Below are 23,295 nucleotides of genomic sequence, written 5' to 3'. Positions count from 1 at the left end.
TGCTATTAATTTTTTATTTTGTATGTGTGTGTAAGAAAGGTGTGATGCAATGGGAAGGAAAAAAATCCTGAGGGTCTTAAGGTGGAATGAAAGGTGAGAGGTGGTAGAGGGGAGGGCTTGTATTTTAAAAGCAGCACTTGGAACACAGACCTGCAAGGAACATAAATATGGAATCGAAATGGGGAGTATAGAGTGCTAGAGATTTGAATGAGAAGTTACTGCTTTCAAACACTGCTATTTTTTTTCTTTTAATTGATTTAGGATTTTTTCAAGGCTTTGGGAAGAGTAAAGCAAATTCACGATGATGTCAAGATTCTCCTCCGGACAAATCAGCAAAGGGCAGGGTGAGTGCTGCTTACGTGAATCCAAGACAGCCATTTACTAGTTAAAAGCACAAGTTACAGCAAGGTCTCATTCTTTACTTCATATAACTACACAGAGTATTTCGCAGAAAAACAAAGAATAGTAATGTGTTTTTAAATTTTCATAATTTTAATAATGATGGGCTTTATTTGATTTGTACATGCCTTTGCTAGTCCTACGTAAAATAGTATTTGCAAATAAAATCTTTTTGTCTTGTAGCTTGGAAATTATGGAACAGATGGCTTTACTGCAGGAGACATCTTACGAACGACTTTACAGATGGACTCAAAGTAGGACTAAAAATGTTTTTATGTTTATGAATATTATTATGATGATTCCTTTAATTCCTTGATGTGGATTGAACTCAGCGAAAACCCTTTCCAAGATTCACTAACAAGGCTTTGGACTTTCTTCTTAGTGAAAGGTCTGTTGTGAACCAAATAGTCAATTAGAGATTCTCTTCTTTTTTGGGCCAATCTCATCCCTATTTGTAAAAGTGTATTATTTATTTGTATTTTCACACGTTTTTTCACAGAGAACAACTACTACAGTTGTGTAGTCTAAGCAAATTAAGTCTATTGCATTTCATTTTTTTTGCAGGTTACAGGGAAGTTGTTGTTTTTGACAATTTGGTACTAAGATCTAGTTTAGTGGGAGAACTGGCTTATCTTCAGAAGACAAAAAAAACCCTAACCTTATTTTACCAGGATGCTCTTTTGAATGATAGTAGGCAATTGGGTTTTTGCATATATACTCTGGATCCAAGCATCAGTGTTCAATGTAACATCTTGATAGTGTAAAATTTAGATGCTTTTTTATTAGTTCTTTCTTCTCCTAAAACATCAACAGGAAGATTTGGGGGGGGGGGGGGGTGCAATTTTATTTGTTAGCTGTTTGTTAGCTATTCTTCAGTGGATGCTCAAAGCTCAAATAATGTCTGTGGTTTCACCCTAATGAAAATTTGTAATTTTTATGCTGATGTTTGATTTCGTTTCTATGGAATTCATGCAAGGAATATACAAGACTATATAGTTAATATGATGAAAGTAAAAAAAAAAAAAAAAAAAAACAAACAAACAAAAAAAAAAACAAAAACAAACCAACAACCAAACAAACCCAGAGCTTGCTTAAATACTTGCTCCCTTTTTTCTTAATAGTTTACATGGAACGTGGTAAACAGTTGTAAAGGAGACTGACAGAATTCTGATGATTGCATTTATATGTGGGTGCAAACAGATGCTGACATTCCTTTAATTTTTACTATTGTCAAAATTTGTGATGGACATTCATTGTACAGTGAAGTACTGCTTGTGGGGGAGTTTAATTACATTAACATGAACTAGGCCAGGTAGCATATTCTGAAGGCTTCAATTAAAAATCAAAAACTTCTGAGTTTTTAATTAATTTTCTTGTTTGACAGATTGTTATGAAAGCTATTACACTGTAAAGAGTGGACTTCTGTCTGTGTTGATATTTTATAGATGAATGCAGGACTTTGACACAGGAATCATGTGACGTTTCTCCCGTTCTTGCTCAAGCCATGGAAGCCTTACAAGATAGACCTGTCCTCTATAAGTAAGTAAATATTTGTGATTATCTCTACCAGAAATGAGTATTTCCAGTATATAACACTTAAAGATTGGCATGAATCACAGTACCAATGAAGGTGGCAATTTAGTCCTGTGTCAGATTTAAAAAAAAAAATAAATACAAAAAATCATATTTCAACTTCTTTAAATTTCAGAAGTCTTTGATATAATTATGGTACAGTAAATGTCATTGGACTTTTTCTAACTTAATAGTTTCTAATTAAAATAAAATGTCAGACTGTTTTTATTTTAATCTAAATGGAATTGTGAATTTCTGCTGCATTCATTGTAGGGTTTTTCTGCAGAAAAAAAAAAAGCTGTCTAAAGCATGTGATTGCCTCATTTAAGTTCCCAAAGTGGAAAAATTGATAAAGGCTCATAAGGCTTACTTTTACTGAAGTGCTTCTGGTAGTAAGCATGTCTTCCATTGTGAGTTGTACAGTAATCTATTGAAAACATATGGGCCTCTAAAGTGTAGAGCTACTTTTGTATATGTATATAAAAAATACACTACTGTTTGTTTCTTGTTGAGAATTTGCTGAAGGGACAATGTAAATGAAATGGTCCTTAGTAGAGACAACTACTTAACCACGAGGTGGCACTCTAAGAACTGTTTTTATTGGAGTGAGTGTACCTGAAGAGGTGGTACTTACACTTTTTGGCCTTTTAGGTCTTTTTAAAAAAAATGCATTCATTGCATTTTGCAACTATGGCAAATTACTTTTAGCCACAGGCATCCAGGAGAGCAGAGTACTAGGCAGCCTTTCAGAGGCTAGCCTTGTCGTTGAGAGTGTCAGATGTGCAAAGGTGTAGGTATGTGACGCTGTAAATCTCCACGGAGCTCTTCATGGGGAAAATGCATCGTGCAAGTGGACCTTAAAAATTCCGTCAGTATGAGAGAGCACACACATCTCGACATGTTCTATCAGTTCTGCGAGTTAATGTGAGGGAGAGGTGGTGTCACTTGACGTCCCCAGCTATTGCATGTGGTGCATTGCAGTACGTTGGGCCGTAGCTGTGGACTGCAGAGTCCTTTCTTGCATTCTCTCCTCCAGGCCCTCGTTCACACCTGCAAAGGATCAATCATAACTGCGTTCACAACATTTTATAAGATTCTTTATAGATACAGTTTATATTTTCTGTAATAAATATTTTGTTAAATTCTGTTACTTTCAAACTTCATAAAACTATTGTTTTGCTTTCTTAGCCTTTATGGAAAAAAATTAATAATCTGCTCTATAAATCCACAGCTGGCCACTGTAAAATAAATCTGCAAAAGAGACTTTATTTTTCTCCTGACATCTCTCTCACAAACAGCAGTTCTAGTGTTACCAAAGGTAGAACTTGGTAGGTAGGCCTTCTCTTCTGCCCATAAGGCAAAAAAAAGTAAACATTACCGTAGAAGATGCAGCCATATGTCTCTCACCATAGATTATCATGCTTAAACTACTTGCTGTAGCGGTATTGTCAAAATTGCAGTACTGGTGCTTTAAATTTTAAATCTCAAGATTTAGTTTATTCCCTTCCAAAAATTTTTGTATACCCTTAGTACAAAACAAACTGCTGAGTTTAAAATGTAAGAATTATGTCACAAAGAAAGTAGTTTTAAATTCTTGTTGCTTTTATGCATATAAGCGCTGCTGTGAGAACTAAACACTTTTCATCCAAATCAGTGCCCTTGCACCTGACAAAGATTGTGATTTGACTGGGTGAAAGTGAGTAAGACGGAGAAACAAAACTACACATCCTTGTTTTATTATATTGACTTCTGTCTTGGTAACTTGAAGGTGGCAGAAAGATTGCACCGTGGATGGACTTTTGGGAACTGCAGTCAGTAGGGATCTGAAATAAACATTTCAGTTTGGTTTTCACTTCCTGTTTCTAACAGAAAAATTGAAAACTGTTTTGTAGAAAATACATGGAGTCATAGCTCAAAGCAGTGTTCCTCTTTGGTCCTCCACTATGATTTTCAAAGCGTTTTCTCCACCTCCTTCTTCCCCCTCCCAGCGATCATTACTTTACTGGGTTTTTGAAAAATTGAAGCTTGGCTGAAAAGAATCCAAATGTTGTTTTCTTCCCCTAACATGAGTACGTGTAATAGAACAGTAGTAAATACTGTGTTTCTAGGGTAAATAACAGTAACTACTGAATTTTTTTAAGATACAGGATTTTGTTATATTTATATCCTGTTCTGCTGGGAGCAAAAGGAAAATTAGTGGTTTTCTTTTTAAAACAAAATTATCATTATTAAATCCTGGTTTTAAAACTAATAATGAGATCACAAGATCTGTTTCGCTGCTGTAGTTTTAATGATCTATTATATAGCTATTATTAGATGGAAATAAAAAGCTTAGCTGGTTTCTACAAACACTTGAGATTTTTCACTGGAGTGCTGCTACTCCTGGACTGTGGATAGTCAGCAGATCTCACTTTTAATTGCTTAATTTTTTTAAATAGTAATTTATTAAAGACTTTTTTAATCAGGTTTTTTTGAATTGCAGATATGTACTCTCTGACTTAACAAGTACATTGTATGAAGAAAAAGATTTAAATGGAAATTTCAGGATTCTTCAGTGTGCTTTTTTCGCCCCTCTCTCAAAGAGTAATGTAGATTGAAAAGAGCAAAACTGAAAGATCCCTTGGACCTTTTATAGCATAACAGAAATGTAATTGAACTTAATTTGGAACATATTTGAAACAGTGTATTGTTTTCTTTTGTATTTTGTTCTTCACATCTGTTTAATTGTGAATGCAGTACACATTTCACTTTAGTCAGTGAGTAATATGCTTTTATTATTATTATTTTTGTGTCTGTTCAGCTGCTGTCATTGGTAAGCGACGCTATGCTTACTCTTTGGCATTTCTTCAATTATATTCGAAAAATAAACTGTTGTGTATTTTTTTTTTTTCTCCTTTGTAATTTGTTCTGTTCAAAATGCTAAAATTTGTTTTTTCAAGAAAACAGAAGTGTTCCATAGCTTGCAAAAATCCTGTTTCTAAGCAGATGTACCAGGGATGTTAGCAGTTTTCATTACCCATCCTTCACTTGGTGTCGTGCTTCAGCCCCAACAGAGAGGTAGCCTGCTCCAAAAATGAGCCGTGTGTATGTTTTTGGTACCTCCTCTACTAACGGCAAGCCATTTGAGATTGTGCACTCTGGGCTGTAGTTGTCCATCCATTAAATATCTAGCTAAGACTCATTTGCTTAAAACCAGCAAACAACTATCAAATTTAAAATATTTTTTTTGCTACTGATCATGTGGTAACCTAGAAGAAGGAGAAAGCCTTGTGTTGCAGTGCAATAAATTGCTGCTTCTGTCGATAGCTGGACCACACACGAACAGGAGTCCTAGACTTGTCAATACATGCTTATATGTACAAAAAAGGAGAAGCTGATTTTTCATTTATTCATTTATTTTTGTGGGGTAAGGGAATGGGAGGGTCAAGGAAGAGTTATCTTTAGTATCTGTTTAGAGGAGTCAAGAAAATATGACAGTTTTGAATACTTCATAGTAGAAGCATTGATGCAACATTTCTAGAATTATAAAAATGGTTACTCATATTAACTGCAAAGTTGAGCTAATAAATGTCGATGAGGTGAACTGTTTTGTTTTACCAGTTTTCATGTTTCAATAACAGGTACACGTTGGATGAGTTTGGAACAGCTAGGAGGAGTGCTGTAGTCCGTGGCTTTATAGATGCTCTTACTAGGGGAGGTCTGGGAGGTACTCCTCGCCCTATCGAAATGCACTCCCACGATCCTCTGAGGTACAGTACTAGCAAGAATGTACATGAAGTAACCCTTCTGTTGCCTATTGGCGCTTTTAATCCCTGACACCATAAACTGCTGATTCACAATGAAATGTCTGTCTTTATTTAGGTACGTAGGAGACATGCTGGCCTGGTTGCATCAAGCTACAGCTTCTGAAAAAGAACACCTAGAAGCTATGTTAAAGCTTGTAACTATTCAAGGTAGGACTAGATTTTAAAATGTAAATTGGGTGATGATAGCAAGTCTGTGATAACTCAGAAAGTGTGATTAATTTATTAGGCTGGGCTTCAGTTATGGGAGTCTGAACTTACATTTTCGTGGAAATAATTTCAGAAGAGCCGGTGGTTGTATTTTGCCAGAAGAAAGCCCTTAACAAAGTATTTCAAAATGCACTCTTTTTATTTTGCTGTGCTTCTTATAGATTTACACTAAATTTACAAAGGAACATTTTAGAGTGTAGTTGAAAGTTCAGAAATTGTCTGTAATCTATATGAATGCATATGTCTGTGAAAACATTGTCATAGGATTGCTTATTGGTAAGTTGAGGATTCCTGTTATGCCTTGCTCATTTTAGTAAATTTTTTACATATGATTCCTTCTTAATGTAACTCCTTCTTCCTGTGATTCTTTTCTGTTCTATGCCAGAAGTTAAATGGAATTTTTTTCTGTCATGTAACATTGTAGGTTTATGGAGGTCAAAGTAGGCCGCTCATAGATATGTGAACCTTTTTAATATCAAAGCTCTCCTTCATTAACAGAACTACAGATTCGCATGCTTATTCTTCAGCCCCTTTGCTCCAAGTACCTTGGACCTTTAAGTGCTTTAAAGACCCTTATCCTGTAGAAGCTGTAGTATGATTTGCCTCCATAGCTTCAGCCAAAGACTTGTTTAATAGATTAAGCATGTGTACTCAGTTGTAACAAACTCAGTGTAAGAACTTACGTTTGATCTGTATCTGGTGAGCTCTTCAGACTGTACGTTTTAATTGAGTCCCACTCTGGGATTTAAAGTGAATATGCATTCTCATTTTCCTTCCTGCTGGAAGTATTAATTGGCTTTCCTAATTAGCAGTATGTGAGCAAGGATGCTGTTTAGGAACTGTTGTAAATCAGACTGAAGGAATGTTACTGGTTTTTAAGTACAGTTACAGTGTACTATAGAAGTGAATTTACTGTTATTTGCTGGCAGTATCTCAGGCAGAGAGCAAAGCAGGCCTCATAATGGTTTTATGGTAGAGAAAAAGACATGGCAATTCTTTGTAGATGATTGTCTGATGCTTCTGCTGTAACTGGGAGGTCCTTCAGGAAAAGCTGGGCACATGGGGGATGTTACTGTATCCGGTTCTGCTGTAGACTGGGCTGCTGCTGCTGCCCAGGCCTGCATTTTGTTGTGAAATTCTCCCACCACTTTATGCAGTGCTTTATTTAGCCATTAAATCCCTTCACCTTCTGTCAAGACGTCAGACTGAGATGCTGTGACCGCATAATTAGATACATTTAGAGCATTTCAGCCATAGATCATAGTAAACTACTTGAGAATGCAGATAATATAAATGCTTTAGGGAAAAAATTTCCAAAAAAATCACCAGGCCAATTTTTTTTTCCCAAGAGACTAGTATAAATAAGAAATTCAGTAGTTCTGTCTGAAGCAAAAATACATTTTCCTAAGCTTTCCTGGAATGGAGAGCTATCGCTGCTGTACAGTTTTCAAGAAATGTAAGGAGGGGTTCTTAGCTTCATACTGGGAGAAACAAAGCCTTGGAGGTGCTGTTAACTATTCCTCTGCATCTTTGGGAAATTTTTTTGATGACAGGGATGGTTATGTGATAAGGTCTGTAAGGCAAAACAGTACTTAATGGGGTACCACTGGGTTTAACAAGAATCGTTTATGGGAAGTGCAGCCTTACGAAGGACCTTGAGATTGTATGTTTTACGTAAGTACAGATCCTGAGTTGGCAGTGGCTAATCGGTGAGTACAGTGTCTGCGGTACTGAGAAATTCAAGTTGAATTCCCTGTGCTGTCGTACAGTCTTCAGGTGTCTGGTTGCACGGGCTACAGCAGAGATTGAGTTAATTTCACTTAGCCATTTAAAAGCGGACATTTTGTTTATTTGCATTTATAGATAATGACAGAGATTTGCATCTCCAGAGGGTAAATCTTTCCAACAAATGTTAGATTTAATGTATGCATTTCTGGAGACTTTCAGCTCAACTGTTTATTTGGGTTTTTTTCTGTTCCCTATAGAGGGAGCCCAAGCAACTACTATAGATAAGACACCTAACTGGGGATCTAAAGTTAGGTCAGTCAGATGTTGTAACTTTAATTTCACCTTGAGTAGCTTTTTGCAGATGGAACTGGGTTTATTATTTTAATTCAAGCGTCTCTGTTCTGAGTTCAGATTTCTGTTTAAATTCTTCTATAAGCTCTGTGTAATTTCAGGACTATGGAGAACGTGGTAAATTGCAGATACATAAAAACTTCCCTTCTCTTCTTAAAAAAAAAAAAAAAGTAATGTGTAGCTGTGGGTGAGACAGAGGTGGATTTAGTCCCAGTGGAAGAAAAATTGTGTGAATGACACATTTTTGGAGAAATGTTCCCATCCCAGTTTTTACTTTAAAGAGAACAAACTATGTAGCCCATAATAAAGTATTCAGGAATAGCTTTTAAAAAGTTTTAAGATTTTAAGCTTGCAAATATTACCTGTTTAAAATTAATCTCAACAAAAATGCTATTAAAATTTTAGGCACCAAAACCCGTTCAGAGAAGTTTAACTATTTTGGGTTGTACTGGACAAGCATAAAGCATCTGGTTCTCTTCTTTGGAGCTTAGGTATTCTGCTAACAGGAGCCTTCCAGTCTTACAGACATCTTACACTTGAAAGGAAGGGAGAATTGCAGCCATTCTGTTTAAGAGATGCTGTAGAAACCCATTTTTCATGGAATTACAGGATCCTAGCTGGAGAGCAGAATCCAAACAAAGTCCAAGAAAGACCTTTCCCTTATAGAAGGATACACAGAGAAAAAAGATAGGTGGTGCACCAGCCAGCCAGAAGCATATCTTCAGTAATTAACTGGTTTTTAAAAGTGATTTTGAGTCTCTAGGAATTATTTATTCCATAATTATGTCAGCGTGATGTACTAATACTTGCAACAGTTATATAAACCATTGTGCTGGAAGTTTGCTAAATCTAAAATATTCTAATTGGAAATTAAAATATATGTGAAGGCACAGATATATGCAGTTCCATGTCCTTTGGTATTTCGTAATTGAACTTGTATATTTTTGCAGCTAAACTTTCATACCCAACAACTTGTTGTTAAGTCAATCTGGTGTAGATATGCTGTTTCAAATATGTGCTAGGTGCTTGTTATATTGATGAACAGCAGAAGTGTGACTGTTCCTACTAAAAAATGTGTAAATTGTTAGGGGGTATCTGGGAGCTAGCCATTACATAACAGACCCTGCATCTTGTGGTTTGCGATCTTGCTTTCTTCCTTGATATCAGTACTCAAATATATAAACATATTTTTATTACCTTACCAATTTAGTATGCTGAAATTCTTACAGCCACCACACTGAATTCAGTTGTTTCTGCTTATGTGGCTTTTCACGTATCTTGGTGTAAAGAGACATTGGCACAGATCTCTGATCTTTTAGAATTTTTACTCTTCAGAGGTAATCTCTCTTAGTTTGAAATGAGATCTGCAAAATAGAGCTTCAGGTCACCTGATTGCTGTCACATGTCACAGTCAGTTTGTTTACTGTTCATTGCATGGGTCCCATCTGAAGATGAACTCCTGTTGACAAGTTTTAAATTAGAATTAAAGTATTGCTTTCTCCATAAATCTATTCTGAGTTGTTACTGAAGTGAGAGCTTGAAGATCTGTTGCTTTCAGTTTGATTGATTTATGACAGTACTGGTTGCCATGCAACAATTCATTTGTGTTCCATGATAAGATAGGGCAATATTCTCTTTTGTATATAGTTCTGTGAAAGATGAGTTTCAATTGCTGCTGGGGAGGAAGCGTTTGCTAATGCTGCAGCACACAGCAGTGTGGAGGTACATATGTGATTTAATTTGTAACGATGTCAGTACCAAATGCTGACAGACACGTGTATTTACGGTTCAGGCTTTTCAAAATGGTATTTACTGTTGCTCCTTGAGCATCCTACTGGCCTGCGTTGGTTTTTTTTTTTTTTTCTGTTTAATTTGGTGAAGTGCTAATATTGAGCCTTACCGTGACAGTTTCTTACTAGATCATTTATTCTTCCCCTTGCTCCTTCTCCCTCAAATCCCCAGGCAGTGTGTTGTGCTAGGAAGCAATTGCATAGCATAAGATAATGACTCTCCAGGACTCTGTTTTGTCATGCAGCTATTTCTTAATGGCTAGATTTGAAGTTCAGTGGAGGTGTAAACTAGTCTTGTGGAGAAGAGAACATGCAGTTCCTAATGCTTTTTATGGAGGAGTAGCTCCTACATTTGTTTATTTGTTTTATAGTCTTGAAGAAAAGAGAATTACATTTGCATAATCTTAGCATGTGTTTGCATTAACTGTAGGTGTGGAAGAAAATATTCAAGAAGTAGTTGGGCACATCACAGAAGGTGTCTGCAGGCCTCTGAAGGTGAAGTATTTTGTTTTCCTTAGCATTCTAAATACAAACATTTTTCTGTTATGTTTCTTCAGAACCCCTGTCCCCATCTCTGCAATGTTTTTTTCATTCCCTTTGGTTAAAAGTTAGATTCTTAACTTTAATTTTGAAGGGTTTCATGATTCTCAAAGATTACATAGTTCAGAAATACCTGGTTTGAATAGTTATATAGTGTGATATACCAGGATACTAAGCCTGTATCTCGATTTTTTTTTTATAATTTTTTTTTTTTTTTTTTACTTTTCCTAAGTTCAGGGGTGCTTATATACAAAAATTTAGCTTTGGGATAGGTATACAGGAATGGCAGTAACGGGTCAAATGAAAAATCAATTTAATTTACTACCCTGTTTTTCATAATGACCGTTAGCATATGCATAGGCAATAACGTAGAGGCTATGAAGTTGTGTCATGATACTTCTGTAGAATAGTTTCCTCACCTGTTTGTGGAGGTACTAAGGAATTACTGAGCCATAGCTACTGGCTTTGTATTTAATAGACCTCAGTAGAGTTTTTTTCTTGCATGCATATGTCAAGTTGATATAAAATGTTGGTATTTACAACGTATCCTGCAGGAGGGAAGTGCACAGTTTAACTGTATGCTGTGTGAAAAGCCGGTTCCTTTTGGTTTTGTTTTGTTTAATAACTCCAGCTCTTGCATTGAAAGAAACAATGAAAAATAGTTTCCTACTTCCCATCTTTACGCTACTCTGATTTGCTGTATTTCTCTCGCATCCCTCCGCAGTTGTCTTTTTTCCAAGCTACAGCCTTAGTCAGTTTAGGGGACCCATTTGATAGAAATCGTTAATAATGATCCATCAAATGATTGACTGTCTTTTTTTATTGGATGTGCTTCGCATAAGCAGAAAATAAAATAATGAAGATGATGAAGCTGATACCAATAATTGCCTGATGGTGCAGCGTATAAATCCAAGTGTTTTTAAAGTAAAATCTACTATACTAAATAGTATTATAATAAATTTCTCTTAGGCTTCTCTAGCTTTAAAAGCTGTGTCCAGTTGCCAGATAGTCAGTCTCAAATGTTAACAAGTAGGTTCTGAATACTATACATAAGTTCCTGATAAGAAGGAGATAAGGTCTGAAGGGAGGTAAAACTGAAGGAAGTGCCATTTAGAACGTCACAGAATCACAAAAGGGTTGAAGTTTGCAGGGACCTCTGGAGGTCATCTGGTCCAAACTCCCTGCTCAAGCTGGGCCGCCTAGAGATGGTTGCCCAGGACTCTGTCCAGATGGCTTTTGAATACTTCCAAGGATAGAAGTATTCCCATATATCCACAGCCCCTCTGGGCAACTTAGGCCAGCGCTTGGGCACCCTCACAGTAAAAAAAGTGTTTCCTGATGTTCAGACAGAACCTCTGGTGTTTCTGTTTGTGCCTATTGCCATATAATTATGATCATTCTTCACAGAATTTAGTTTTTGAACTGTCAAAACACACCTGTCGTATTAGACAAACAAGCTAATATCACAGGGTTGATTTTTTTTTTTTGAAGATATTTTCCAAGTTTTCTGTGTTAATTCTTGCATGCTTTAGTTCTGTTAATACTGAATGCTGACGTGTGAGTTCAGCGTTTCTGTACATTCCAACAAAGTAATTAGGGATAGAATCAAACCTTTGTGTAAGTCAGAGGGAGTTTTGGTCTTGATTTGAGTACTTGATTTGTACAGTTTGGCACAAAACACCTTTCGTTTTGATTGCCAAGCTCTTTACGCTTGTGCGCGTCTCCTATCTGTAGAAATACCCCATGAAATATTGTAGGTAGGTAGTTACTGCACTAATAAAAATGAAAAAACCTAAAAGAACAATTAAAGACTTCCCATTGTATTCTGTATTTTAATAGAATGCAACTTAAGTTAATTCACTGCCAAAGTAAAATATGTAGTAGTTACTGTTTCCCCTGGGGAAATCTTCCCTAGCAATAAAGCAGAAAAAAACACTGAAACCCCCAAGCAGAAAAGCCTTCATACAATGCAGTTAGATAATTGCAAGCCATCGCATTGAGAGGAACAACAAAAATAGACTTAGTTTGGAGGAGTCTTTTCTGTCTTCTGCTTTCTGAAGATTGTCCGCAATAAGAAAAATAACTGCGTTAATTTCAGGGAAAACACTCTTTACTGTAGTTGTGTTGCACCACAGTATACTGCTTTTCTAGTGGATTTCTGCTGATGTTTGCAAACCTGTCACTTTGATTTGAGTTGATGCTGAAGTGTAAAATAGCCTGATAAAAGCCTAGTAATAGAATTTCCACGAGCGCTTTTAAGTACTTAGAAATATGTAGAATTTTCTTACCAGTTTATGCCTTTCCATGTGAGTGTACAGTATGATACCATTTCCTTACTTTTGAAGCAAGGTTATGCTTAGATGCAGTATGAATTGTCCACGTTTCTTACTGATAGTTGGTTTGAGTTTTAGGCGTCCAAGTGAATCTTGAGTACTCACTAGCGGTAGACTTCACCACAGGCATCTGATTTCAGATGGAAGCAGGAGGACCCTAAAAAACATTTAAATTAATGTCCTTGTCTTTTCCATAGCGTGTAAGATGACATCAAAACTAACAAAATAATTTTTGATGCCTTATGTAGACTTCAGATAGTCTTTTATAGTCCACTGAATACAGGACACAAAGGATTAAGAAACAGTAAGCTGTAAGTCCAGGACTTCCCTGAGCAGGTTAGGTTGAGTCACTTGCAAATTTCCATTCTCCGGTGCAGTGAAGATTTCTGTCTGGGAAGCAGCAATGCTTCTTTTCCTGCTTTGGTTTTTGAATTATCGTTGGTTTTTTCCTAACCCTAAAATATTTAGTGGGGTTTTTTTATCTCCTTCTGCCTATTCTGTCTTTTTCTGTTTCTTAAGTATTTTCTTTTAGTTATTGCTTTTTTTTGACAATATTTTGATTTCCCTCTTTTTCCCCTGCCTTAGTTTCTTTTGCTGTACACCTAGACTATACTCAGTATCTATGCCCAAATGACCTTTTATGTAACATTGGAGGCAGGTATTTGTTTATATATATATACCTTTGTATATACATATGCATTGAAGAGCAAAGTTCACCTGAGTGTTGAAATTATCTTGGCGCATTGAGCACTGCGAAGAAGAGTCAAAAATTAGACTTTGTTTTTCGTCTCTGACTTAGATGCAGAGGATTGAGGAAGGACAATCTTAGTTAATTCTCGCTGCAGCTGGCTCTGAGAAGGCGGCGCTGCCGCACATTGCGTTCCATGGAACAGCAGGCGAATAACTTGGGCGGGCGGGAGGCGGCTGGTGATTTGTGTGTTGCCCTTTCACACGCAGGCACGTGGGACAACAGCGCAGTGATAAGTCACTGTCTGTCGCTGCCTCAAAAGTGCCCAAAGATTGACCCTGGGGCAGCCTTTTATGAGTGGATTGAGACTGTGTGTGCCGTGGAGACAAGGCGTCAACTGTTCGACTGTGAAGACAGTCAGCACTGTTTTGGTCTGTGTAGCCAGTATCTCCTGGTTGAGATAAACAGCCAACGTAGCTGGTCATTAGTTATAAATATATGTAATTAAATACATATAGGAGGTATATAATCTTTCCTTTAACTGAAGGAGAGATTAATCCAGGTGAAATTTTGTCTTTTGGGTAAAATACCCAATAATTTGCGTATTCGGAATGGCTGCATGGTGCTAATGGTCAACTCTTGTAGTTTAGGGATCTCACAGCTTTGCAGCTGTTCTTGCTGTTCAGTGCTGGGGAGAATTCCAGTAATACCAATGCTGGTATTAATCCATCAAATGAGCTCATTATTTTGAAATTTTCAATAACAAGTTGCAACAAAAATCTATAGGGAAACAGATTCTTTTTTTTTAATTTTTGTATTTTTAAAGAACTCATACACCTGCTTGTTTTCTACCCATAGGCTTGGCAACCAAGAAGCACTTTGGTTCAAGCAGAATCTTACGGTTAACTGGACATTCTCTTTTTAAATTTTTTTCTGGTTATATTTATTTTTCAAAAATCAGACATATTGCATATTAAAATCATAGCTGTTGGCCTTTGAATTGTATGATCTGAAGGATGCTTGAATTTCTTTATTCTGCAGGTTAGAATTGAGCAGGTGATTGTTGCTGAACCAGGAGCAGTTTTACTGTACAAGATTTCAAATCTTCTCAAGTTCTACCACCATACAATCAGGTATGCAAAATTACAAACTACGTTTAAGGTGCCTTTTTTTTTTTAATTGTATGTATAATGATTAATATAGTAAAAAGAGTGGCTTATTTTTTTGCTCTGTACCATGGAATCAAGGAGAAGTATGCATGATATCAAGCAGACGCCATTTATCTGTTGTCATTGTTCAATTCATATCAAATCTGCTTTGGAATATAGCATCAATTTGTGACCGGAACTGTTTCTTTATTGTTATGTGTAGACGCAAATAGTTCACAAAAAACCTACACAAAACATTTAAGATGACAAAGTCAAGTCTCCTTTAAGAAAATGTTAGAATTAAATTATTTCTAGAACTTCAATTTTTCTTTTGTTCCTTAGACATTTAGATACCATTTAGTTACCTAAATGTTTAGATACCATTTTTTCTAATTATACACTTGCATTTTTCTACTGGGAGAATGCTTGCCTCATTCTGTATCTCACTGCTGAAGGTGCAGCAATCACCTTCCAGCCTTCCAGATGCCACCAGGAATACAGAAACCGGAGAAAAGCCACAACTGCTGGTTTTATACGTTGTAGCATTTGCAGTAGTTCATGTTGGTTAGAAACAGCAATAGCAGAAAAAATGTTCCTCCACAGCCCTGGACCGAACTGTTGAGAATTTGAATCGCTAATATTACTACTTGAGCTTCTTTTCTATCTGAAAAGACATTTAGATTTTGGTGAAAATGAAAATGTGCCCCCCCCCCCTCAGGTTATTTAATTAATCTTAATTTTGTTTTCAGCGGTATTGTAGGAAACAGTGCAGCCACACTGTTGACAACAATTGAAGAAATGCATTTGTTGAGCAAGAAAATATTCTTTAATAGCCTGAGTCTTCATGCAAGTAAACTCATGGACAAGGTTTGTTTCAAAACCATATAGCTTTCATATTTCAGAACACACTTTATTTCCCTTTTGTCTAGTATGAAGAGCTGTTTTATATGTCAACTTTTGCTAAAACTGAAGTTTCGTAGTTTTCTATGTTTTAGAGTCATAGAATGGTTTAGGTTGGAAGGGACCTTTAAAGGTCATCTAGTCCAACCCCCATTTTAGCTATGGAACTATATTAAAAACTTCCTGATTGTGTTTTAATTCTTTTAATAGTTTTGTTTTATTGAAAATATGACATACTGTTGTTAGCAGCATTTGTTTGAAGAGCAGTTTATATATTTTTAAAATCTATGAGAAGCAACAAAATTAGGAAATTTCCCTAAGTGCGACAGAGCAAAGCTAGCTGATTGAGCTAGATGATTTGTATTAATGCATCATCAGATCAATAGTTAATCACTCATGTGCATAATTCCTTTCTTGAAGTTATGAAGTATATCACAAGATGGTAAGCTAAGTAATAACAAAACTTGCGGTTTTCTGTCTCTCATAAAAATAGTTTTACCACGTGAACATTCCTGCCCTTAAAAGCAGAATATACATTTGTTATACCAAACAACTGTACCTAAGCCAGCACCATTTTCCTGGTATCTTGTCCTCTCCTGCTGATAGCTTTGAATTGCCTTTCAGTGAACTTCCGATTGTTCAGTAACAAATACAGTTCTTTTCTAATTTCTCTCTGCTGTATATGTATCGTGTTGTTGCTGGTGGATCCACCCGTTAAATCTCACCTTTCTAAAAGCGAAGCAAAGTCAAAGAAAATTGTTAGGTTACACATCCCTACACATCTGGTCTTCATCTAACATCCCTGTCTGAGATGTGATCGGTTGACTAGGCCCTAAAACCAAGAAGAGATGCTTTTCTTCATCCCTAGTTATTGCACAACCCCAGAGTTCAAGAAAGCTCTCACATCACTGTTTTTTCCGGTTAAAAAAAAAGTTTGAAAGTGGAAAACAACCAGTGAAGTTCTGTAAGTGTATTTCTAAATTATTTGTACAAGAAAAATGCAAAAAATACATAGATTTACAGTAACTATTCTTTGTGCAAAGCATTGTAGTTTGCTGACCCTTCAGTGGGATTTTCTGAGCTTGGTCAATGTTGTTCTGTGGTCTCAAAGTCATTTTCTCATTCTGCACAGCTTGTGTCTGGTCCCAATTTCCTGCCTTTCTGCAAGGACTGAGGAATGACTTTCTCAAAGGAACAGTTGTTCCTCCTCTTCTTCCCTCTTCAGTATATCCCCGTGACTCCTTTCAGTGGTTTCACTCATTCATTGGGTTATTCCTTAGTTGCTACCACCCACAGTCCGTGCTACTGAAGTCCATTTAGTAGATTGTCTGTTGTCATGGGGTATTTCTGTTTGAATGTGGTGTCATTGGAGTAGTAGTTCGTCTGCTACTAATGATTCTTCAAAGGTCAGTTAGAGCTTGAGTTCATAAAATGTACAATGGACAGGGACAATATGAATTTACAATAAATCAATAAATAAATCTTACAGCTTGCTATGGGCATACGCTCTCTGTGTGTGAATTCCTCAAAACCTTTTATTTCCTATGTGTAAGCTAAAATCAAATACCTGTGTACTTGTTCTTTTTATGAAGAGAAGTCAGTGATGGGTCTTAGCAAAAATGTATGACTGCTCTTCACTTACACGGAATGTGCAAAGTAGTGCTTAAGGAAATAAATTTTCTTGGCTTGAAACTGTAAGACAGCTCTGCATTCATCTCTGTTGTATTTAGCTCTGTTGTATTTATCCTTCTGGGTCTTACATCTGTACTCCAACAAGATCCAGCATAATTTTTCTATTCACATAACTCAATCTTTGTAGTTTTGTTTTGGGTGGTATGCTGTTTTCAGTTTGGAGGCACGTAGAATTAGAAGAAGGAGTGATAAAGGAATTGTGATCCCCCGGTTCATAGTGTGTGTTCTTTGTACTGTCGCTATGGGAAGGTTGTGTAATCCTCTTTGCCCTCTCTAGTTCCACTTCTCTCTGCCCCTAGCCTGGATATAACTGGCTCTAGATGCTGCCATTGTTTTATAAAGGAGTTGAATTTGGTTTTACTGACATTTAAATGAAGCCGGTGATTGCACTGCCGCCTTCAGTGGTGTTTTATTGCAAATAATGAATGGCATACCGAGCCTACCATGTAATGTAAAAAGATCATAATATTGCTCTTTCGCATAAACACATTTTACAAATTAAATCTGAAACATTGGCGATTTTACATTGCATTTGTGCCCTATGAAGATCTTTCCTCAGGATATAATTGAGGTCAGAAGCTTAAAGAGACTCAGAGGAGGATTAGATACATGAGTAACAAAGGCATCCACAATTATTTATTAATCTCTGTGCTTTGGGAGTTAACAGTGAGGTAACTCTATGGCTGAGAAGGAATCTTACTGTACTGATGTGGAGTTCTTGTAACTGAGAGTTTTAGACAGTCCTTTGAAGCAACTTGTGTTATTACCCTTTTATGAGTGGACTACTGAATTGATGGAATGATGTCTTATCTCCTCATATCTGAAATTAGTTTTACTTCACAAAAAATACAAAATTAATAGGCTGAGTTACACTCGGAGAAACATTAGTTTCCGTGAGATAAAGACCCTATTTTATCACAGATTTAATTCTCCTGTTACTTAGTTTATTGTGCGTTAATATACAGATAACCAGCTTTTATGCCTTTTCATATGTCTTTGTTAATTTAGTAGTGAATGTCACAATGCTTTTACATTTTGAGGAATCTCAAGGTCGCTTTTTACCATCCTTTTTACTAATGCGTGTTTAGACCAAAATTGTATATATGTATTAGTAGTATTCACATCCCAACCTTTTTACCAGCTTTTTGCTAACTATGTATGCTTCCAGATTTCTTTTTTTTTTTTTTTTTTTTTTTTATTTTCAGAGAAGATTAAAGTACTGGAAAACAGATCCTTTGTGCTTATATATGTGATTGCAAAGCCTTTGTTGCCGTTCCTGTTATGCACAAAGAGAATACTCACTTGTAAAATTAGTAAATTACTTTCCCCTTGGACAGCCTGGAAATCATGGTTCCTTATTGCCGCTTGTATTTGTCATCTTAAGGCATTGATAAGCCTTTTTCAAAGAATATCAGCTGTCCATTACTTCGATTAAAATAGGATTCTTAAAGCAATTTAATTAACTTTGGAAATAGATTAAAATACAAATGGGGTGTTCTTAAGTAAAAAATATTTTTATTTCTATAAACCTAAGTGCCTCTTTTGTTGAGATGATTGGAAAGTGGTGAATATAGCCTGTGTAAGTTACACCATTTTAGTGATAGTATTCCCTCAGTATCATCAGTTGTTGCTGATAATTTGAAAATCATAAGCAAGAAATTCTGAATGGAAATCAGTTCTACAATTTTTATTTAATTTAAGGAGAATTTAATTTTTTTCTTAATTGCTGTTTGGAGATACAAAATTCCAGAAGACTTAGTCATAATTACCAATGAATTTGTAACTTGACGGGAGTCTCTTTAGCCCTGTGCAAATTCTCTTGTGCTGTAGCGTGGGGAGAGCTGGTGTGTTACTGTTGTGCTGTGATATGCTTTTTTGATATCTACAGTCTATCTAGTAGTTGGCAGACCAGAGTAATATTTGGGCAAATCTTTCTCTTAAGTGTAGCTAATTGGGAACTGTTTTGGTTTGGTTTTTCTTTTGGTTTTTTTTTTTGTTTTGTTTGTTTTTGTTTGTTTTGGGTTTTTTGTTTGGGGTTGTTTTTTTTTTTTTTCAGACAAAGCAGGTTTCCATAACTATGCTGACTCCTCAAGTTCCCTTCCTTTGGATGTAGATGAATGGCAGGATGGTAATGGACTCTGATGTCCTCATCACCACAGACAATTTAATTCCCTAGGTTATTGATTATGCCAAGTTGAGCGTTGCCTGCAAACTGCCTGCGATTTAATTTCTGAAGCACAATGGGAAACTGAGACTTCAGGCTGTTCTTTCTAGGACAAGAAAATAGCTTCCTCCTCACATCTATTTTTGAGAAGAGTCCCATATTACATAAGGAGTTTCACAAGCATGGAGCTGTATGGAAACTTAAAGGCAGTCTTAGATCAGGATTCTCCCTCTTGGTTGTCAAGCCATCATTGTAAATGATACAGGGAAATCCCTGGTTACTTCAGAGTACTTACTGGCTTGCTCAGAAGCACTTTCCTATGAGCTTTTTTTTTCATTACATCAGAAAATCTCAAGCGTCCTGGTTGGAATCTGAAAATAAGGTAGTCAGAGTCTTCAGTCGCAGAAACCCTTTCTATGGTGTTCTCATTCAGACGTCTCAGGTAGCTCTTTACCATCGGCCACTGCAGTTAAAGATAACAAGAAGAGATTTTTCCAGTATATCAACAGAAAAAGGAAAACTAGGGAAAATATAGGTCCACTGATGAATGAGACGGGTGCCATAGTGGTGGAAGACACAGAGAAGGCAGAGTTACTGAATGCCTTCTTTTCTTTGGTCTTCACTGATAAAGCCGTCCCTCACACATCCCATACCCTGGAGGCAAGGGGGAAGGTCTGGAGAGAGGAAGATTTTCCCTCAGTTGAGGAGGACCGGGTCAGAGACCACTTGGCCAAGCTGGACATTCATAAATCCATGGGCCCTGACGGGATGCACCCGCGAGTGCTGAGAGAGCTGGCAGATGTTATCGCTAGAGCACTCTCCATCGTCTTTGAAAGGTCATGGGGAACAGGAGAGGTGCCTGAGGACTGGAGGAAGGCTGACATCACTCCAATCTTCAAAAAAGGCAAGAAGGAGGACCCAGGGAACTACAGGCCGGCTAGTCTCACCTCTGTCCCTGGGAAGGTAATGGAGCGACTCATTCTGGATGTCGTCTCCAAACACGTAGAGGAACAGGAAGTTATTGGAAGTGGTCAGCATGGATTTACCAAGGGCAAATCATGCCTGACCAATCTGATAGCTTTCTATGATGTTATAACGGGTTGGCTGGATGAGGGGAGAGCCGTAGATGTCATCTACCTTGACCTTAGCAAGGCTTTTGACACTGTCTCCCATAACATCCTCATTAGGAAGCTGAGGAAGTATGGGCTAGATGAGGTGACAGTGAGGTGGATCGAGAGCTGGCTGAGTGACAGAACTCAGAGGGTTGTGATCAGCGGCACAGAGTCCAGTTGGAGGCCTGTAACCAGCGGTGTCCCTCAGGGGTCAATACTTGGACCAGTTTTGTTCAGTATATTCATTAATGACCTAGATGAGGGGACAGAGTGTATCCTCAGCAAGTTTGCTGATGATACCAAGCTGGGAGGGGTGGCCGACACTCCAGAGGGCCGTGCTGCCATCCAGCGTGACCTGGACAGGTGGGAGAGCTGGGCAGAGAAGAACCTAATGAGGTTCAACAAAAGCAAGTGTAGGGTCCTGCACCTGGGAAGGAAGAATGCCAAACACCAGTATAGGTTAGGGGCGGACATGCTGGGAAGCAGCTCTGAGGAGAAGGACCTGGGGGTCCTGCTAGACAGCAAATTATCCATGAGCCAGCAGTGTGCCCTTGTCGCCAAGAAGGCCAATGGCATCCTGGGCTGCACAGGGAAGACTGTGGCCAGTAGGTCGAGGGAGGTCATTCTCCCCCTCTACTCTGCACTGGTGAGGCCACAACTGGAGTACTGTGTCCAGTTTTGGGCTCCCCAGTTCAAGAGGGACAGGGAACTACTGGAGCGAGTCCAGCGTAGGGCAACCAAGATGATTATGGGACTGGAGCATCTCCCTTATGAGGAAAGGCTGAAAGAGCTGGGACTCTTTAGCCTGGAGAAGAGAAGGTTGAGGGGGGACCTGATTAATGTTTACAAGTATCTAAAGGGTGGGTTTAAGGAGGACGGAGCCAGGCTCTTTTCAGTGGTTCCCAGCGACAGGACAAGGGACAATGGGCACAAGCTAGAACATAGGAAATTCCGTTCAAATACACGGGAAAACTTCTTTACGGTGAGGGTGACAGAGCACAGGAACAGGCTGCCCAGGGAGGTTGTGGAGTCCCCTTCTCTGGAGATTTTCAAGACCCGCCTGGATGCAGCCCTGAGGGATGTGCTTTAGGCAGTCCTGCTCTAGCAGGGGAGTTGGACTAGATGATCTCTAGAGGTCCCTTCCAACTCTGAAGGTTCCGTGATTCCGTGATCTGAAATCTATGGAACACAGATACTCAGTGTACTGCCTGAAAGGAAGTCCATTGTTACCAAAGAAAGGCGATACACAAGGGAGTCTCTTTGGCTCCGCTACTCCTTGAAAACTGACGTGAAGCTTGGTAACAGAGTCATTGCAAAGCCCTTTTGTTTTCAGGATTTAAAACGCCATTCACAGCTTTGAGTTTCTCAGGTTGTCATAGAGCTCAGTGGTGACATTGTATAGAAGCTGTGTGTAACCGAAGGTTCAGTGCATCGGCTTTTACTGCAAACACTGTGTCTCCTTGGCATTGTTGGCTCTTACCCTTCAGAGGCAGCGTTGGGCAGTCCTGTCAGTGCCTTCTTGCTCTGGTAACAATTGGTTTGTTCTGGTCACGTTCTGGTTACATTCTGGTTTAATCAGAACATTTTTTGGAGACTGGTAGCATCCCAGTGCTACAAAACCATGTTTGTATGTGTTTCTTTTTAGCTTTTTTTGGACCTAGCCATGGGTCTACCAGCCATGCTAGTAGAGCAGATCAGAATTATAGGTTATGTATCCTTTTATATGTTTCCTTTGACCCTGCACTAATAAATGAAGTGTTTAGAGATTTGGGATTCTACTTGTGTTACTCACTGTCTGGATGTGACTAAGAACAGCCTGGTACAGATTACCATTTTACAGATGATGATAAATCCAGGAGAAAATACGAAATGAAAGTAATTATCAGAACAACAGAAACTGTTCCAATAGAACTGGAAGCAAAGTTCAAAGCACCTAATGCACTGGAGTAGATGGATTGCTCTTTCAGCTCTCTCGTATTGAGAGGATTGTCATTTAAAATCATGAGTCCACTGGTGAGGCATTTTAGCAAGCCTGTTAGACTAACCTATGCCAGCATATTTTATTGGACCAGCTAATACATTTAGAAAGTGGGGAATTTTCAAGCACACCTGTCCTTACTCAGGCTTCGGTAGTACTCCGGAACAATTAATAAAGGAAAGAATAATTGCAAACATTGAATTAAATGGAATGAGAGTTATCATAAGGGTACTAAAGAGAAATTATGCCAAACCAACCTGTCATCTGCTGTCTGAGCTGTTAGAAGACTATTAGTAGAGTACCCCAAATCAAGTTTTGGGATTTTTATTCCTTAATGCTGTTCTTTTTAGCGTAGATGTATGCAAATTAAATGCTGTGATTGCATTATCTGTCAGTGGGAGAGGTATTAAAACATTGCATGGGAATAACTGTAAACTTCTCCCTCATAATTTGATTCCTGTCAGAATGAAAGCTATTAGGTTTCTGGGAAAACAGATATGGGGCAGATTAAATCAGAGTGGTTGATGTTGTGATCTGAATGCTGTTGTGGTTTTGAATGGATCCAGGTGAACAAAGCAAAGCTAGCAAGATTTTTTTCTGTTCTCTTTTCTTCCAAGACCAACTTTAATAGCTGAAAAGAAAAGCACGCCATTAGGTGTTCTACTTTGTGATCTCTCTAGGATCCTAACAGGGCTCAAAAGAGCTTAGGGTTCCTTCTCTGAGACTTCTCTGGTAGACATGCACCCGAGTTTCTTAGACTGCTGCTGTTTAACTACGGTGAATATTGTCTCAATTTGTAGAATGAACTTCTGTAGTTAATACTAATCAGTTGTAACTGACGGGATGAAACATCCAGATACGTTTTTAGAAGGTTCCATGTCTGTAGT

At 37.8% G+C, this 23,295-nt stretch overlaps 1 protein-coding gene across 2 annotated transcripts in view; it reads left to right on the top strand.

Moving 5' to 3' along the window:
• Nucleotides 1-23,295, top strand: part of COG6 (component of oligomeric golgi complex 6) — a 59,586-nt gene that overhangs the window by 18,693 nt on the left and 17,598 nt on the right. For both annotated transcript variants that reach the window (XM_074566796.1, XM_074566805.1), the window contains exons 6-13: nucleotides 262-344; nucleotides 583-653; nucleotides 1,845-1,938; nucleotides 5,592-5,720; nucleotides 5,833-5,924; nucleotides 10,284-10,348; nucleotides 14,456-14,547; nucleotides 15,312-15,429. In XM_074566796.1, coding sequence (XP_074422897.1) covers nucleotides 262-344; nucleotides 583-653; nucleotides 1,845-1,938; nucleotides 5,592-5,720; nucleotides 5,833-5,924; nucleotides 10,284-10,348; nucleotides 14,456-14,547; nucleotides 15,312-15,429 — 744 coding nt within the window. The remainder of the gene's footprint in view (nucleotides 1-261; nucleotides 345-582; nucleotides 654-1,844; nucleotides 1,939-5,591; nucleotides 5,721-5,832; nucleotides 5,925-10,283; nucleotides 10,349-14,455; nucleotides 14,548-15,311; nucleotides 15,430-23,295) is intronic.

This window comes from Larus michahellis, chromosome 1 (genome assembly GCF_964199755.1).
Source record: "Larus michahellis chromosome 1, bLarMic1.1, whole genome shotgun sequence".
NCBI classification, from domain to species: Eukaryota; Metazoa; Chordata; class Aves; order Charadriiformes; family Laridae; genus Larus; species Larus michahellis.
This window is presented reverse-complemented; position numbering and strand designations above follow the sequence as displayed.